This window comes from Panonychus citri, unplaced genomic scaffold (genome assembly GCF_014898815.1).
Source record: "Panonychus citri isolate SS breed McGregor unplaced genomic scaffold, ASM1489881v1 Contig00139, whole genome shotgun sequence".
NCBI lineage: Eukaryota > Metazoa > Arthropoda > Arachnida > Trombidiformes > Tetranychidae > Panonychus > Panonychus citri.
In genome coordinates, this window is record NW_026515544.1 from 856,223 (window position 1) to 875,752 (window position 19,530).

Consider the following 19,530-nt stretch of genomic DNA (forward strand, 5'->3'; position numbering starts at 1 on the left):
TTTTATTTCTTCATCGTTGATTACCTAGCTAAACATAGGGAGCGATTCGCTTTTTAGTTTTCTAATGAATGTTTTTGTAAACAATTAGAATTTATAACGAGTATTTGGTTTGATTAGTGTTCTCATCACAATGGAAATAAAAAATTCATTGACAATTTCTGTTCTTCAGATAAGTTCATTTATTTTATTCTCGTTGATTCTATCGACTAACTTTACTTGCTCATCTTCATCACCAAACATTAACATCTTACACAGAGGGTCTATTTATACGTTTCAATGTCCATTGAAATCTCAATCTCTGGTCAATCACTCTCGTGGATTCATGGACTCCAGTTTCTCTCTGTTTGTTGGATTATAATCGCAAATGTGTATCAACTTGGTGACTTACCAATCACATACTTGCTGAGTAAGTGCAATTAAATTTCACCATTGTGTTTTCAGATGGACGAACTATAATGTTACTTGATGAAAAGAATTAAATTCAATTATTTAATAATCATATTCTTTAACTCGGTACAGAAAATTTGCACATGGACTTTCGATCACAAGGAGGATCAATCATGTTCCAATTCATTTTAAATTCATGGGACTACATGGCGAAGATTGTCGATCCAGATCCATCTAAATTGCCTGTTGATTCAAGTTCTGAAGATATCCATCGATATCTTTCCGGAATACTTGATAACGTTGAAGATAATTACTGATAAATGTCGAGAATTTATTAGTTTATCCAAAAAAATGAGCTTACAAAAAATGAAAGTCGGGATTTAGAGCTTGCAAAAAAATGATCAACATTTGCACTAATTGCACAATAAGAGTTTCAAAATTATAGGAACCAAAAAATGACAATGCTAAAAATTTGATTACAATAATTAAAAAAACGATTGTTACAATAATTATATGGGTGAAGATGGTAACATTACAATTGGAATTGGTGATAACATCATTTTCTGTTGAATGAATTTTGATTTATCCCTGATTAGCATGAAAATAGGAGATACAGAAAGATAATCAAAAAATGAATGAAATCAATCAAATTAAATTGTTGACGACACTCAACCAATAAATCACATACACATAAATTATATGCATTTTCAGTATGTTAACAATTGAGAGAGAAAGATAAAGATGAGATTCAGTGATTAGCCATTATTAATATTCTTTAGCGTTGTTAATTCAATCAGATTAATCATCTATGTTCAATCTAATCTTCGTTATAATCTTATTAAGATTTAATCAATGAAACAGGAACAGTTTGTCTATTTGCACAAAGCTAATCAATTACGATTTACTAGAATTAGTAGATACACGTTCCCATCTAAATGTAAATTTGTTTTCTTTTGGCAGTGAATTGAGAGTTCAAATGTCCAATCACTTTGGGTCGATTTAGATTTTATCGATAATATCGTCAGTCAATCATGAGATTTACAGCAAATTTTATGGTTCAATAGTTTTCTATTGTCACTTATCAGCCGAAACTATCTGAGGCCATCATTGTTTGTCGCTGTGATGCTTCAATTGGCAAACTGATTAGAGAAGATGGATGGAACAGTTTGTACCATCCGATTACGATATTCGAGAGATCGAGATCATCAAGAACGATTTGAACCACCCCCATGAACGCTTTCTTCTCAATCCTTCCATAGTCTCCCCAAACAGTGACCTGAATACGAAGAGATTTCAATCAATCGATTAAAGAATAATAAAGAAAAATCAAAGAGAAATTTAATACAATGTAATATTCATTGACGAGCAGATGACTAACCTGAAGAACGCAACCTCGATAATCTTCATGGAATATCAATTTCTGTTGATAGAGTGGATCCAATGTTCGACGAGCAATACTGGTCTTGGCTTTTGCGATGCACTTTCTACCCTTTACCATGTAAACCTTAACATAAGTCGCTGGAAAATGAAAGTTAAAAGTTTCGATTAGATTCTAAAAATTTCAATTCGACCAAACAAAAAGGTTCAGATTTACTCACCCGGTGATATTTTTGATCCTGGTTTAGTTTGTAAACCTCGAGCTCGAATCACTTCAACTTCTAGATTACCTTTACTATCACAAATACTTAATTGAACATCTCCTAGATTCGGTGAAGCTAAAGCTTGTCGACCAACTAACTGTCCAGGTCCAAGCCCTTCGACGAAATTTGAAACTTCTCCTTCAGCAACAAAACGCATTTGAGGTACCCAACTACAAAATGGAATCACAAATAGACAAACGATATAATATTACGTTTATATTTACTAATTGGGTTTCTCGAACTTACGTAGCTGAACTTTCGCCGCTTAAACTTCCCTCTCCATCAGATGATATGCTACTTCCTTGTTTTACTAAGTGACGAATATCGTCTGGAGCTACTTCTTCTGATCTATGAACGCTAAAAGAGGTCGCTTGTTTCCGACGGAAGCCGAGACGTTTTTTGGTGCCTTTAAAGAGGAGATAAAATCACAATTAAATCATTTCTTGTCACAAAGGGGGAGTTTCGATCTCGATACTTACCAGAAACACTCAATTGTGATGTGCTATTGCTTTTAGCTTTGGACAAAGCACTCATGCCTGATTGGAATGATTTACCGGTCTTTGTGGTGCCTGTTGACCCTCCTTGACTTGAGGCCTTATCACTTGTCTGCGATCTTTGTTTCGATTTAGTAATAGGTTCAGAAGATGATTCGTCTCGGAGAATTGCTGAATCGGATAAACTTGCATCGATTTTACTTTCTTGATTGACTTCATCTTCCAGCGAAACCCGTAAAGCGATACCCGTTCGGTCACGATCTCGAATTAGTTCAGATTTAGCTGATATACTTGTACGATACTCTCGTGTATCTCCTCGATATTCACGATAGTCTCGATGATCTCGATGTTCACGGTAATCTCTGTGGTCCCTTTAAGATGATATGGAAAAAAGTTTTACATTTTCAATCAATTTCAGTGAGGAAAAAGATGCTTTGATTAGAACTTACCCTTGGGTTCGATTTGTTCGAGTTCGTGACACATTGGAAAAGGCACTATTGACACTGGCTTTTGAACTTGATTCTGATTCATCACCACTCGCAACATTCACGGGCTTAACTTTGATTGATCCTCTTTCCTTACGATGTTTAACTCCAGTTCCTATTAAACTGTCTCCAGGTTGACCATCAACCTCCGTTCTTGTTGAGGTGTGTCGGGTGCGACTATCACGTCTTTCGATTGGTTCTTTGTCACCATTACCATTACCATCACCACCCTGGTAAAGATCATCTGATGGTTGGGCTTCAGATGTTCTTCTGTTTCGACCGCGATTCGAATGTGTTGAACTTCGGTGAGGGTGTGCATAGAAAAGTCTATCATAAGGCGGACGATTAATTATTTCACTATCGGAATACATGCCACCCTGTGTTAGAGCTTCAGTGGATCGACGTTGTTGAATTAGGTTCTTATATTTACTCGATCGTCCAGTTAAACTAATATCAGGCTGAAGAGGGTATCGTGTGGTTGGATCGAGAGTCGGTGTGTAGCTAGACACTTCCTGAGCAACCAGATCACGGTCTCGAGATGATCGACGGAAAAATGGAACCACAGGAAGACGACGTTTCTTAACTTGAAAAGGAGACCCTGTTGGGGTAGTTGGAATTGGCTTGTTGCTATTGCGATAATAGTTCTCATCGATTGAAGGTGATGCAACTCGAAGAGATGGTGGGGACAATGATCTCGAAGGTTGACTTGAGCTTTTCCGAAATTTGGGCTTCATACGATCAAGAAAGTGAACCGAGCTACATGGTAAGGAGGTCGATGCTTGGAATGGATGAGCAGTACTTAATAAGGGGCCATAAGCCGTTCGGAATCCTCGATAGTCAATAGGTTTACCAGTTAATCGGAGACCAGGACCAACCACTTCTCCCCCACTTGTCGCAACTGCGCCCGTTTCATCGAGGACCAAAGGTGGACTTGCGGTACTTCCAAATGAACTTTGACTCGTTTCGGCTAAAAGTCCATGCCATGATTCTGTTTACAATAAATTAATTCATTAGTAAATTATCATATCATCAAACTGAAAATTCAACACTCACCTCTGGAAGCGTTAAGATCAATTTCTGAATCGTAATCATATAAATCCAATTCAGAGGTATCACTGTCTGAAAGTCTTGATGGAGATGGTGGTGAGAACCGATCAGATGGAAGAAGATGAAGTTTTTGTTGTATTCTCTGTGAGTGATTAAAAGAACAAAAAGAAATTAAAGATAATTAAAAATCAATTAGTTTTCCTTTGTCAAATTACACAAATTAATCAAAGGGTATTTTTAATACCTAAATGATGACGCAGATGATAGAAACAATAGACAAAAATAACTAGACTTTCAAGGAGAAATGTTGATTTTTACATTGTATCATCATCTTTATCAACATTTAGATGAGATAATTTGATTAATCTAATCAATTTGAAAAAAAAATTCAACGAAAACCCTTTGTTTTACAGATTAAGCTCTTTAACTCACCAATTGAGCAATTGTTTCCTCGTACGTTTCCAAGAGATGCCATTCGGGTTCACCATCCAGTGGAGCTGTCGCAAGTTCAATGATAACTTCACCAAGAAATTCATTATTCGTGTATCTGTCATGATCCCACATCATTATCTCAAGGGCTTTGGTCTTCAAATCAGACCTTCGAAGAGGCGAGTAGACGAAACTTTTTTCCCATCGAGGCTCATTGGTACCTGGAATCGCTCGGGTTTTCGTTTACTTCTTTCACTGTAAGAGCAAAAAAAATTAAATTATCGAAAATAAGTTCTATTCATTAACGAAAGAAAATAAACTTAAGTACCTTCGTTCTGGAAGAAGAGCGATTTTGCAAAAAGCATTTCGAGGTGAACCATTACTTCGTGGGGGAAGCTCAACAGCGCTCATGATTGTAACTATTAATTGTAATGATTGAATATCATACCACAATTTAACCTGAGAAAAAGATGAAAATCAGAATTATAATCAATGATTGAAACTGATTAAATTTAAGATAAACTACTCACTTGTAGGCGACCACTGATTGTTGAAGAACGACTTATGCGAGTTCGAGGCTTACTAATATCAGCACCAAGACTTGCTTGTCTTAAGATCATTTCTGTTGGAATTGGACGAAAAAAATCGATTGAATTAACTGAATAATTAATTTGCTTGATCCATAGTACCAATTAAATTACATATGAAGGCAAGAAAAACAAAGATTCAGTTGTACTTACGTTGTTTATCATATCCTACTGGTATATCAACATCGGTGAACCGACGAGAAATTCGTGATCTTGGTTCAAATATTGATGGTTCACTTTGGTAAACAGTGGCTGGTAGTCCAGCGGGTCGTCGAATTGGTCTTGAAACAATAAGTTCAACTTGAGGTTCTTGCTTCGATTCGGCAATTATGTCATAAACTTCTTCATACGTTTTATGTCGAAGCGATCTTCCATTCCACTCAAGAACCTCGTCGAAGGCACGTAATCGACCCACTGTATCTGCGATAGAACCTTTTTTTATCTTCTCGATAATTGCTCCCACAGTTCCGGATTCGGTCATTCGTCCACCGATAACTTTAAGACCCAAAATTGCAGCGCTCGAACCAGAACCAGATTCATCAGAGAGATTTTTCTTCAATATCATATGACCGATCAGTCGCTTACCATCATGTGAAGGTTTCCATGTGATCGGATGCTGATGAGATGAAGACAACATTTTAGTTTTATAATTAGTCAAACAAAATTTTACATTCGAATTTTATATCAATATCTTAATCGATATTCGATAATAATAATGAATACTTACAGCAAGAAACTTCTTTATCTTCGCATCAAGGATTTCTTCACGTTTAAGATTCCTTTGGCACTTGGAGAAATCATCATGAAAGTTTTCCGAATCTATTTTCTGGTTGGCCCAATGTTCAGGAGTATTTCGAAAATCTTCTTCAGAAGAGCTTAATGAGAACTGATATTGGAGTCGTTTACCTTTACTTCGGGTTCGATGGTGAGGTTGAGTGTATCGAACGATCGGTGTAGGAGGTTGTTCTGGCTGTTGGCGATAATGGTGGAGATGATGATGACCATGAGGATGATGTTGATGTTGAGTGGGAGATGATCCTGGTCCAATTGGCGAACTTGATTGGTCAGAAGAAAGAGAATCGTTTCGTAGAGTTTCAAAAGCATTTCTGTGGTGTTGATTGTGGACACCACCAAGAGATAAGTTTCTTTCAATTAGGTCACTTTCTCCACCTTGGATGGGATAAGTTAGAGATGATCCTCGTAAGAGAGGTGGTGGATGACGACGAGAAGGAAGTGCATGAGGACCCAAACTCGATGCTGCACCGGTAACACCAGTTGACGATTGAGGAACATGAGGAAGATATGGAGCCGATGAGTGTAACTGGTGTCGATCAAGATGATGGATGTGAGAAGTGGATGAAGATGAATAAAGATGAGGGGGCAAAGAGTGATGATGAAGCATCGATGGCATGTGAGGGTGTCCCCCGCCTGCTTCTACTCGTCCTTGGACAAGGTTTGTGTCTGATGAGTAAAGATTCGATGATAGAAACACTCGAGGCGGTTCTGATGATCCAGGATTATTAGGCACTGTTGTTACTCCCGATCCTGTGGCTACATTGGCTGTCGAACTCATTATACCGGGTTTACCAGGGAAAGGAACAGCTGGAAGTTGTTTATGGTGTCGTTGGTAACCACTGCCCACAGAACCATCACTTTCTCCACTAGTTCGAACTCCACCACCGGTGATACTTCCATGTGAAGCAGCTTCACCCACCATTGGATTATTGGGAAGATTCCAAGGGTCATTTGTTGAAGGATGAAAGTGATGGTCATCGAAAGAAGATCCCATTCCAGTTCGAGAGAGACGTTCAGCTCCTTCCAAATTTGATGGCATCATTTGGGCTGATAGTCTTCTAGAAGGGACAGAATGGTTCAAACTAGATGGATCTGTCGATAAAGATTGTTGACCTGATGTACCGGGAAGGATTGAGTTATCACTAGAAAGATAATGACGAGATGGTTGAGGCTGTTGAGGTAATTGATGGCGATGTGGTGGTTGTTGTTGTTCAAGGGGATGTTCTGTTGAGGGTTGAGAACGAAATTTGGAAAGATCTGGTATTAGTCGCGAAGTGAACGCTGAGAAAGCGTTAAATCCACTGATGGATCGTTGAGTTTGCTTAGGAACCGTTGGAATTTGAGGTAAAACTCGTTCTGTTGTATCTCCTCCATTACCGGTGATTCTTTGGTATAACGATCGACCGAAAGGATCGGCACCTCCAACAGCTCCACCAACAGCCCCGATCACAGGAACTCCAATGCCTCCAACAGCCTCACCAAAAGCACCTTCATCGCCATAAACGTAACGACTGTCAGGACGGTTCTCTTTACTTGTAGCTGCATCATGAGAGTATTGTCGACGTAAATCACGAAACATCGAAGGTCGAACGGGTAAACCAAGTGATCCTCGTCGACTTTCTGGATATGGCACATTATGGTAATCAATGTAAGATCTAAATACGGAAGACAAAAGTAAATGTAAAATTAAGACCGATTAGTATAATTGCCTCGAAATGTGACCACAAACAATATTTACCCGTCTGGTGTTCCCATTTCGCACTCGAGTTGCCTTAATCTTATGGCCATTTTACTGTGAATCCAATCTCCAGTTTTGATCAGAATTTCCTGTCTCTTTCTGCATAGAATACATACCCAGAGAGCCTAAAAGAAAAGAGTAAAGAATAGAATAGAATTAACAATGAATAGTGTTGATTATTTTGGTTCATTTTCCTTATCCAAAAATCAATATATTCTCATGAAAGGTAAAAAAATCATTGACATGATATTCAAAGGGACAAATGTTCATTAAAAGTGAGACACAATGTAAGTTACCTTGCTCGATCTGAGAGCGACTTTGCCACCACATCGAGCACAACATCGGACACCACAATAGACACAAGTATGACCAATTCCGTCGGCGAATTTTGTTTTAAGGCAAATCTGACAGGTCGCATCCAGTGCGAAGCCCAGTTTAAGTTGTTCCTCGTTTCGTTTACGAATCGCACATTCAAGTATCGTAACTTCATCTTGCTGTTTTCTATTATTTGGAAAGAGAACAAAAAAACAAAGAAAATGATTATTAGTACGAACTTAATCCAAAATAGATCAGAAAAAAGATCAAGCCGAAAGTTAACGAATACTTAAACCACTTAGGCGATGAAAATAAGAGCAAAAGAAAAGTTTTATAAATTAATCATTTAGAATCAGAATCAATTTTACTTCCTACCAACCAAAATGATGAGGATGAAAAAAACGTAAACATCAATGTAGATGAACTGATTTAACAATATAACAGATCAACAAGTAAACATAAACAAAACAAATTAATTCAATTTATTTGTTTGATTTGTTTCTCATCATTAACTGTTGATAGTTTTCAACATTTCATCATCAGTCATTTATCAACAATTGACAATTTACAAATATCAACAAACGTTATCAATAATTATCATCATTATGATAAAATGATAATGATGATGATAAACTTGATACATTGAACTTAAAATGGTTAACAATTTAGAGGCTTTTTGTTGTTGCTCGCGTTCAAAGATACAATCAAGTGATTGTTACAATTATAATTGTAAAAAGTGTTTTGTCAAAACGACCAAGGTAAACAAACTAATCAGTAACTTAACTCACCTAAAAATGATAAAGATGAAGGTTATGATAGGGAAAAGGTCAACACTTTGCCTTTGATCTCTGTTGTTTTTCATTTTCACCTTCAACTTTATTTCATCTTTTTCAGTGATATCATTTTTCAGGAAGATTGAGGAATTGACAAGTTTGTTTACTTAGGTCGTTTTTAAACGAAACACCTTTAGTACTTAGTTTAAGTACATAGATCACTTTGAGGTCGATAAAAAGTGTAAACAATAGTCTAAGACCAAGTTCCCTCGTTTTCTAGCACAGTGCTTATTTGCACGTAAACACGGTAATTGTTGATTAACTGAAGGAGATGATGACAATTAAGATGATCATCGACAGCATCATTTTCAGTAAATTGACAATTTAACCTGATTAAGTGTTAATTGTTACTGTTGTTTTCATGTTATGCTAACATTATAATAGTTAAATTTAATTGACTTGATTAAAAAACAAAAAATGGTGATTAAGGTTAAGTTGATGATTAATAAACAGTAGGCTGGTTAATCATTACAATTTTAGCTCAGTGATTAAGGTAATGATGAGAAAGTGAATCGATTGATTTAGTTATAATAATTCAAGTCGGAAAAGGAAGATGAAAACAAAAGTGAAAAGTTATTAATTGTCAATAGATTGATTGAATCAATAAAATGAACTAAATGGTTAAAGAGAAACCAAATTGTTTGTCTCATGTGTTGATATTCAATCTTGTGTTTACCTTAATCATAATCATCTTCGTCTTCAATGTTAATATAAGAGAAAGGTAACCAAAGGTAAGGTTATTAGAATTAGCTAATAATAGATGCAATGGATCTCTATGTGTTTTAATAGTTTCGTCACGTAATCGGATAGATGAATATTTTGTATTGTTGTTAACTATTAATAAAACAACTAAACCATGCAAAAAGATTTCTCGATGTTCCTCTCTTATTATTATTGTTTATTGTTCTAATTGTTTCGACTGTGGATCCAATTTCAATCATGATAATTTACATAGAAAATGAATATTAACATGAGTTAACAGTCACTCTTCATATCGGTTATGTCTCATCATCTTGTCCGATTAATTAACTCCAACTTATCATGACTCTCTCTCTCTCTCTCTCTCTCTCTCTTGTATGAGTTTTCTTGGAAATTACTAATATGTAAATGTGTTGACATGAGGATTTAATTGTTGAGAAAAATCAGATATTTGTGTTGTGATTTATCAACAATTAATTGAACTTTTTTTCTTGGAAAAGTGTAATGAATATCTTGCTGGTTCCATTATTCAATAGAACTGAATAACTGTGAGAAGAAAATGAAGATTTTTTCTATGATAAAAAGAGATTATCTCAAAAAAAGAAACATAATTCAATTCTTATGAAATCAAATAGCCTTCGAATCAAAGTTTCATCATTTATAATGAACAAATCTATTGATGATTAATCGACTCGAAATACTTGATTGAACATATCTTATGCTCGAGCTTTTCTCGATTATTGATCGATATTTTTCTTGATTGAATTAGAATTTTTAACTGTCATTTATCCAATCAACTGATTGAAATGCATTCGAATCTATGAATTATCGTGTCACACACCTGATAAATTTTCGATTTCTAGTCTTGGAACACAAAGAATATAACTGTAAATATAATCAATGGTAAGAAAATCTAGTTTGATATTAATAGAGTTATTAATCAGTTAAAATATCAAAGTAATCAAATTAATTAGGAAAATTTTAGTAACCAGATTAACATGAGAAAGAGAGCAAATCGGATCTACACACAATCGAATCTAAAAATAAGCAGAGAGAAAGGGAGAATAACCAAAACTCAGGTATTCTGATAAAAGAAAGTGGAAAAAAATGGTGAGAGAGAAGAAATAAGAAAGACTATGAAAGGAGAAAAGGGAAAAAGAGAAAGAGAAAATCGTGTAATAGATTAAATAGGAAATGAGAAGAGAAAAAATGATTTTGATTCTGAGAAATAGGAATTGGAATGAAAGAGATATTGAGGTGAAGAAACCAAGAGAAGGGAAAGGTAATAGCGATTTAAATTCTCCAATTATGAATAGATATAAATTCGAAAGGTAATTCTACTCACTTAAGAACTTCAGCTTCTTTAGCTTCTTCCTCTCTCTGTCTATTAATCACGGACTCGATAATCTTCCTCTCTTCTTCAGTGAGATGACTTATATCAGGAAAGGATGGCTCCATAATCCACCCTCCCTGATTTTAGTGGAAAACGTTAATTATCTTGTAATAATTGATGAACTGGCGATGATATTGAGGCTAAGATGATGAGAGGGGAGATGATGATGAGTAATTTAACTAATTCTAAGGGTGATGAGTACATTTAGGTTTCTGTTGTTGTTGATGTTGTTGTTGTTACGAAAAGTAGTAACCCAAAGGTTCAAGTGGAAATATTTTCAAATGGACTGGATTTAATTCAATTATAATTAAGGTGAACATTTCGAGGATGGTTAAATATATTCCATAACAAAAGAAGATGAGGAAGATGAAAAAAAATACACAATTAAAAGAGATGAAGATGATGATGATGATATGAAAAAGAAAGAGGAAAAATGATGAGGGTGATGTTATAGTGATGATGTTGATAGTTTCTGGTTAGAGATATTGGTTGGGATGTAGAAAAGAAAGAAAAATAGAAAGAGAAAAGGAAAGAGAAAGAAAAAATAAGTGGAAGGATAAAATTCATTCCCAGTAATAACATGGGAGCATGAGCTCTTTGGCTCTATTCAGGTTACAATCAACTCCATCTACAGACTAGGTGAGGTATTGGAATCATGGAAGGGAATTCATTGTTACTTTGAAACTTTTTCAATGACAATTCAGAGTTTTCATCTTCAAGATTATGTTTTTCTGATTAAGATCACTAGTGGATATAAATGGTGTTTCGGTTAAAAACCTACCTTAGGGTCGAGAGAGAATTTTTTTATCTCATCTGTTGGTTGATGATAAAGATGAGATAAAGATGATGTTATCTTCACCTTCATCATCTTTGTGTATTTTTCATCATCATTATCATCAACCAACAATCACCAACCAGGCAATTTTGGTGATCTTCCAAACAGAATTGAATCCAATATCCAACGTTTTTGATCAGGTTTATGATAAGAAGGTGAAAGGTCAACCTTAATTCGGTCCAGTTGGAGACTATTCTGAAAAAGAAAATTGTCCATCTGAGTTATATCCCTGAGGTCTTAATTAATAGCTGGCCTGCTAACCTCACTCATCTTTCGCATCACGATTATGAAGACGCGATTGAATTGCTAAATTGGCTCCCGTTACATTTTTTTACATCATTATTTTGTTTCAAGATTTTCTGAGGTCAACCAGCAGGCGAAAGGGTAAATTAATATGATACATAATTTTATTCAATGTAACGTGTACACGTTACAATCAACATTGATTATAATATTAAGTCTTAAGTATTGGTACTTTAGTCATGTAAACGTAAACTAGTCTGATTTAGAAAAACAATTTCAACTAATCATTTATCAGATGATTTATGCGAAGTTTGTGATAAACTTCAAGTATAAATGTTTTTATACTGATTAAGGAAAGATAATTAATAATCACTGGTTAATGAATTGGAGCAAAAATTAGTTAATCATCAAGTTTTTTTTATTATTATTTCAAATGCTAGTTAATTAATAGGAGAAAATCATTTCATTAGTACTAACACTCATTCATTGTATTACAAGTTTTCAGTCGTTCACAAAATGAAAAAGAGCAGTTTATGTAAAATTTATTATTCGCTTCTTATTGTTTTGTGCACTAGTGAAGTGACCTTTGGATGGTTATGGTCTAAGGTTGTACCACCGAACCAAAACCACCTCCGAAACCGTAAGTGTGACCACGTTTCAAATTTAATTTCGTTTACGTTGAACAAAAGTTAAATTCGAATTACAATAACCAGAGTCTTTTCAGGACAAGAAGTCTTGGCAAAGCTCGGTGATAATTACTCCAGGTCGCTGTAGTAATATTGTGAATCCAAAACCTAATATTATCTTCTATTTGACTCTTTAGGAAACCAATTTTTCTTTCGTTTAAGGATATCCATGAATTCAAGACTTGTGAGGCTGGTATGAAGATAAAATATAATTTGTTATTTGATTGTATTATGAATTGTGAAAATGAATTCATGACCCGTCGTTCAGGGAATTCACTATATATAATAGATGGCCAGGCGTTTCGAATTTAATGGAGCGATGTTCGGCGTGTAGAAAGCTTTTCCTAGAAAGATCAGAAAATTGTGACAAATTGTTTGATTGTAAAAAACGAGTAGGGGGAGCGTTTTGCTCACGATGTTCGAGTGATACCTTTTCGTGTAATGGTCGAGTTTGCATTCCAAAAAGATGGAAATGTGATAAAATAGTCGATTGTCTTAACGGTGAAGACGAAAAGAATTGTGAGTTTAGAGCCTGTACTAAAAATGAATTTCGATGCGGAAATGACCGATGTATTGACCAGTCTCAATATTGTAATGGAAAAGACGATTGTGGTGATCGATCAGATGAGAAAAGATGTCCAAAAAAAGATAATTCCATAATTTCGATTGCCAATCAGGATATTGTAATAGAATAGACGATTGTGGTGATCGATCAGACGAGAAGACCTGTTCAAAACTGACTGGTTCCTATAGTTTCGACTGTCAACGTTTATTTATCCCGAGTAACTGGCACTGTGATGGTGTTGTCGATTGTTACAATGGTCTTGACGAGAAAAACTGTCCATCTACTAAAAACTGTACTGATAATCAATTCAAATGTGATAATCGTAAATGTATTCATGTCGATTCAGTTTGTGATGGAGTCGAAGATTGTTGGGACAGATCAGATGAAAAGAATTGTAATTCAACTAAATGTGCACAAAATCAATTTGATTGTGGTGACCGATGTATTCCATTACAATGGCGATGTGACAAACGAAAGGATTGCTTGAATTTAAAGGATGAAATTAACTGTAACACTGTCATGTACAGATCCTATCGACTTGATTCAGATCTTGAATGTGTCGAGGGAACATTTCCATGTGCCGATAAATCAGGATGTATATCAAACGATTTTGTTTGTGACAAATATCCTAATTGTAAAGATCATTCTGATGAAATGAATTGTCCTGATAGAAACGATTTAGTATAATCACAAATAAACAATTATTCAAGTGTTCGATTAAGATAAAGTCGATTGCGATGAGTTTGGACTCTTGAATTTGTACATTGGAGTCGAAATAAATCCAACAGAAAATGATAATCACACGGAAACATCTCTAATATTTACTATCCCTTTTTAACCATTTACTCTAAAATTTAAAGTCATCGAAAAATTTTACATCCAATTGATTAATTAGTTCGCGAAGAGGATCATGAATGAAATCAATTGATCCAAATACTTGAAAGAAACTAATAGTATTTACAGTTGATTTAATATGTATCATCATTAAAAAAACATAATTAGAACTCTAATGAGTTGATGTTCATCTTAAAGGAAAATACAATTGAAAATTGATTTTTTAGTTGGTCGTTAATATTGTTGATTGTAAAGAGACACTTCCTGGTGACTGATTGCGATAATCCACTTATACTTGCTCGACGACGAGCAACACCTCGTGGCCTTCTGGGCATCACCTAACTAATTGGACTTTTGGGAAGACTTGATCTCTCCTTTAAACTACCTTGATCACTATCGTTGTCCGAATTACCATTAAGGGAAGTGGTGGTTGCTGTTGATGCATTTCTCAGACGATTTGATGAACCTTTTACTTTACGGTTCACAATTTTGTACGGTTTCAATACAGTTATTTGATTATTGCTATGACGAGGTCTCTTCTTAATTGAGATTGTAATCTCCGTTGAATAATCTTTAACACTGTTGAAAACCTTTTTCAATTGCCAACCAACGACAGTTTGATAATTAATTTGAACAATTTCACTGCCTTCTTCAATTCGTCCGCGATGAAATGGTGATCCATGATCCACTTTCTCCACAATATGAATACCAGAAAATGTCGACGAAAAGTGTAATCCCCAAAAAACATCTTCCTCTGCCCTCTTCTTAATGGTTATCACTTCCAATGAAGTAGGTTGTATGGCAAGTGGGTCATTTAATTCCTGGACAATTCTGTCACACATTTCAGCGAAAGTACAACAATTTTCTTTAATCACTTCATTAGGTTTTTCCACAAACTGATCACGTTGAGCCGTTGACGCCAATTCAATACTCAATTTACATATTCGTCTTCTCATTGAAATATACTCTTCGTGGCCTCCAAAGGGATACCTGTCAATCCATGAGACAAACAAAAAAAAATTGTACAATAGTTACAAACATACAAAATGTATTAGGTGAATTAAAAATTGTTCAATTTTCTTAATAATCAAAATAAACTTGTTTACAAGAGTCAATAGCGATTAAAAGTTTCTCAAGTGTTTGTTTCGTTTCAATATCTTAGGACATTAATCATGTTAGTAGATTTTTGTATAACAAGCAAAAAGAGACAATAAGTTAGGAAATCGAGTGAAAAATAATCAATACAAACTTTCAGCATTCAACCTCAAGTGGGGTTGATTCAATTTCAATTAAGTACTTGATTAAATCTGTTAATGATAAGTTAATCAGTAATGAATTTTATTTTACTATTCAGTTAACAGCTTATTTAACCACAACTATAAGTTATTCGTTGATTTATATTTTCATTTTTTACAAAAGTTTTACAATGTCGAAGATTAATTCTTGTAAATTCAATTGTTCGCCTTTGATTGTTGCTTTGTGTATGATTATTGGATTAACGCAGATCGGACCAGTTAAATCTTCATCACCAGTTAACCAGATTATTCATAAGAAAACGAATTCATCTCATGAACCTGATCATTCGGATAAATTTGAGTGTAAAGTGCATTTGGTCATGTCATCGATTGTTCCTTACGATCAATATTGTTATTATGGTCACGGCGCAAATACTTGTATATGTAAACCGGAATTCAAAGTGGGAGAAATACAGTTTGAGAGGTGCGAATATTGGAAAGTAGATTACATAGACAAGTCGAAAGTTTGTGATGGAGTGATTGATTGTGTGGATCTTTCTGATGAAAGAAAATGTTCACGTTGTTCTAAGGATACATTTTCGTGTGATGGGTATGTTTGTATTCCGAAAAGATGGAGATGTGATCAAATTGTCGATTGTCATAATGGTGCCGACGAAAAGAATTGTGAGTTTAGAAATTGTACTGAAAACGAATTTCAATGCGGAAATAGTCGATGTATTGACGAATCACTTTATTGTAATGGTGAAGATGATTGTGGTGATCGATCGGATGAGAAGACCTGTGCAAACAAAACCGCTTCCAATAATTTCGATTGCCGAAATTTATATATCCCAAGCTCGTGGCATTGTGATGGTATCGTCGATTGTTACAATGGTCTTGATGAAAAAATGTCCACCTGCTAAAGACTGTAAAAAGAATCAATTTAAATGTGATAATCGTAAATGTATTGATAGAGTTTCATTTTGTGATGGAGTCGCAGATTGTTGGGATAGATCAGATGAAAAGAATTGTGGTCAAACTAAATGTGCACAAAATCAATTTGATTGTGGTGACCAATGTATTCCAATTCGATGGAAATGTGATAATAAGTATGATTGTCTCAATGAATCTGATGAATGGAATTGTAACCAAAACATGTATAAATCGAGACGAGGCGATTCTAGACTTAAATGGGTTGATGGTCTATTCCCATGTAATGATAATTCGGGATATGTATCAACCGATTTCCTTTGTGACGGATACTCCAACTGCAAAGATCAATCTGACGAGAAAAATTGTCCATCTCAGGTAATCAATCAGTTGGTTTGATTTTAGTTATTTTTAGCGATTAAATTATTTTTTCAAGATTTTCAGGATTAGGCCAATCAGTAAACGAAAGGGTAAATTAATATGATACTTAAATTTATAAAATGTAGCGTGTTTAATGTATTTGGCCTGAGTATTGGTGCTTTAGTCATGTAACCGTAAACTAGTCTGATTTATAAAAACAATTTAAACAAATTATTTATCAGATGATTTATGCGAAGTTTGTTATTTACTTCAAGTGTAAATGTTTTTATTATGATTAAGAAAAGATAATTAATAATCACTGGTTAATGAATTGGAGCAAAAATTAGTTGCTCATCAATTTTCACCTTAGTTGCCATTTAATTGTAATTAAAGTGATTTCATTATACATAAAGATAATTTAATTTACAATAAGTTTTTGGAATCGATCAATGATGAAAAAGAGTAGTTTTTATAAAATTTATTATTCGCTTCTTATTGTTTTGTGCACAACGGTAGTGACCAATTCATTTGTGGTGGACAATCCATCGACATTAAAGAGATACTGTTCGGACCCATACAGTATCTCTTTCCCTGAATATTTAAGTCCATACAGTAACTGTTATCCGGTTTTTTGTATGGACATCCCTTATCGAACGCTAGGGACAAAACGCCCATTTTACCGATTAATTTCGTTTGATAACATTCAAGAATTAACAACTTGCGAGGATGCTTATACCATAGATATCGAAAGTAATTTGTTATCTGATTGTATGGATCATTGTCCATTTATGTCTACTGATCGATTATCAACCATCGATTACCTGAATAGCAAACCAGAAAATGGATCTTTAATGGAAAAGAAATGTTCGGCCTGTAAAATGCTTTTCACAACAAGATCGTTAACTTGTGACTGGATCTTCGATTGTAGTAAACGATCAGGGGGACAGTTTTGTTATCAATGTTCTAAGAATACATTTTAGTGTGATGATGGAATTCGTATTCCAAAAAGATGGGAATGTGATCGAATTGTCGATTGTCTTCACCATGAAGACGAAAGGTATTGTAAGTTTAAAGATTGTACTGAAAATGAATTTCGATGTGCAAATGATCGGTGAATAAACAAAACACTATATTGTAATGGAATAGACGATTGTGGTGATCGATCAGACGAGAAGACCTGTTCAAAACTGACTGATTCCAACAATTTCGACTGTCAACGTTTATTTATCTCGAGTAACTGGCACTGTGATGGTGTTGTCGATTGTTACAATGGTCTTGATGAGAAAAACTGTCCACCTGCTAAAAACTGTACTGATAATCAATTCAAATGTGATAATCGTAAATGTATTGATAACAATCAATTTGTGATGGAGTCGAAGATTGTTGGGACAGATCAGATGAAAAGAATTGTGATAAAACTAAATGTGCACAAAACCAATTTGATTGTGGTGACCGATGTATTCCATTACAATGGCGATGTGACAAACGAAAGGATTGCTTGAATTTAATGGATGAAAAGATGTGTAACCTTGTCATGTACAAATCCTTACGACTTGATTCAGATCTTCGATGTGTTGAAGGTACATTTCCATGTGCCGATCGATCGGGATGTATTTCGAACGATTTTGTTTGTGACAAATATCCTAATTGTAAAGATCATTCTGATGAGATGAATTGTCCAGATAGAAACGATTTAATATAATCACAAATAAACAATTATCCAAGTAATCAGTTAAGATAAATTCGATTAATCGTGTAATTACTAATCTCATTCAGAGATTACTTTCTTGTCATATTGAAATAATACAAAAGGTGAAGGTATTCAAAGAGATACAGAAGAGAGAACTTTTTTTCATTAAAACGAACCAATTTACACATCAAAAAATCTCAATAGTTCCAATTGTTCGTTTTGAAGAAACTGTGGTCAACTAATAAGAATCAATTGGAATCAATTAACAAAACAAAAAAATCATAAAACAGGAAAGTGAAAAGCAAAACAAACACGTAAGTCTGTGAGTCTTTGGGCCCAAGTGATGACAGTAGAACTCTTGAAGAGAAGAAGCCGAGAAACCACATACCATTTCTGACCGAAGTTCAACCGAAGCAATAAAAGGTGGTTCTTACAGTGGGGGTGAAGATGATGAAAGTTGTCTTCAAAGAGCGATCGCTGCCTCGTTAGAAAGTGAATTGGAAGATGAACAAAAACAACTTCAAGCAGCGATTGCGATGAGTTTGGAGTCGACATAAATCCAACAGAAAATGATAATCATACGGAAGCATCTCTAATATTTACTTCCCTTTTTCATCAAATTTCTCAGTGAAAGTCAATTACACTTCGAACGAGTTTATAAACTACTGTTACTTTTTTAATTTCTTTTTTTCATGTTCCATCAAATCTTTTTCTTAATTCGCACCAAGATTAACCATTTACTCTAAAATTTAAAGTCATCGAAAAATTTTACATCCAATTGATTAATTAGTTCACGAAGAGGATCATGAATGAAATTAATCGATCCAAATACTTGATTCTAATCATGCCGATAAAATTTTTTTTCTTTAAATTGACTAATTTGTTTATTTTGTTTTATATTTGAAAGAAACTAATAGTATTTACAGTTTATTTAATATGTATCATCATTAAAAAACATAATTAGAACTCTAATGAGTTGATGTTCATCTTAAACGAAAAATCTACTCTTGGTGGTGGTTGAGGTTTAATTAATGCGGAGATGCTTTGAGAAGTTGAGTTTCTTGGTGCAGTTGGAGGTGGTGGTGTGGGTGGTGATGGTGATGGCGATGGTGGATCCTGTTGTTGTTGTTGTTGGTTTTGTTTTAGTGTTGCTGCTGTTGATAATCGGTTAACTAATTCGATTGCTCGATCTTCATCTGATTTTCGACGAGGCAATGTAACATTATTCAATTGAGCTCTTGCTTCCAATATCCTTTGTTTTATTATCGGTGGTGTTTGTGGTGGGATTGGTTTGGGTGATGGTGGTGGTT

General features: G+C 34.7%; 4 protein-coding genes across 4 annotated transcripts; 3 read left to right on the forward strand and 1 right to left on the reverse strand.

Moving 5' to 3' along the window:
* Positions 1-697: 697 nt before the first annotated feature.
* Positions 698-11,307, reverse strand: LOC128394117 (regulating synaptic membrane exocytosis protein 2-like). The gene is given in 16 exon segments (XM_053354378.1): positions 698-1,663; positions 1,766-1,905; positions 1,986-2,197; positions 2,274-2,433; positions 2,507-2,892; positions 2,971-3,994; positions 4,060-4,195; positions 4,486-4,721; positions 4,724-4,737; positions 4,811-4,941; positions 5,013-5,104; positions 5,223-5,685; positions 5,797-7,519; positions 7,603-7,727; positions 7,899-8,103; positions 10,795-11,307. Coding segments are annotated over 16 exon segments (5,355 nt in total). The 5' UTR covers positions 10,908-11,307; the 3' UTR covers positions 698-1,468.
* Positions 11,308-13,149: 1,842 nt separating this feature from the next.
* LOC128393954 (very low-density lipoprotein receptor-like) lies at positions 13,150-13,972 on the forward strand. The gene is made up of 2 exons (XM_053354186.1): positions 13,150-13,197; positions 13,259-13,972. Exons 1-2 carry the CDS (start codon positions 13,150-13,152, stop codon positions 13,856-13,858), a joined length of 648 nt encoding a protein of 215 aa, XP_053210161.1. The 3' UTR covers positions 13,859-13,972.
* Positions 13,973-16,138: 2,166 nt separating this feature from the next.
* On the forward strand, positions 16,139-17,842 carry LOC128394137 (low-density lipoprotein receptor-like). Its single transcript, XM_053354405.1, has 2 exons — positions 16,139-16,548; positions 17,272-17,842. Exons 1-2 carry the CDS (start codon positions 16,141-16,143, stop codon positions 17,353-17,355), a joined length of 492 nt encoding a protein of 163 aa, XP_053210380.1. The 5' UTR covers positions 16,139-16,140; the 3' UTR covers positions 17,356-17,842.
* LOC128393956 (low-density lipoprotein receptor-related protein 8-like) lies at positions 17,575-18,258 on the forward strand. The gene is given in 3 exon segments (XM_053354190.1): positions 17,575-17,592; positions 17,646-17,889; positions 17,892-18,258. Coding segments are annotated over 3 exon segments (603 nt in total). The 3' UTR covers positions 18,233-18,258.
* Positions 18,259-19,530: the final 1,272 nt, after the last annotated feature.

What these genes read in the sequence shown, in the direction of transcription:
- LOC128393954 (XM_053354186.1), top strand. Translation starts at nt 13,150, where the DNA reads ATGAATTTCGATGCGGAAATGACCGATGTATTGACCAGTCTCAATATT. An exon ending in TATTGACCAGTCTCAATATT is followed by an intron (nt 13,198 to 13,258) that starts GTAATGGAAAAG and finishes AAAAAAAGATAA; the next exon opens with TTCCATAATTTCGATTGCCA.
- LOC128394137 (XM_053354405.1), top strand. Translation starts at nt 16,141, where the DNA reads ATGAAAAAATGTCCACCTGCTAAAGACTGTAAAAAGAATCAATTTAAA. An exon ending in AGAAAAATTGTCCATCTCAG is followed by an intron (nt 16,549 to 17,271) that starts GTAATCAATCAG and finishes CTTATACCATAG; the next exon opens with ATATCGAAAGTAATTTGTTA.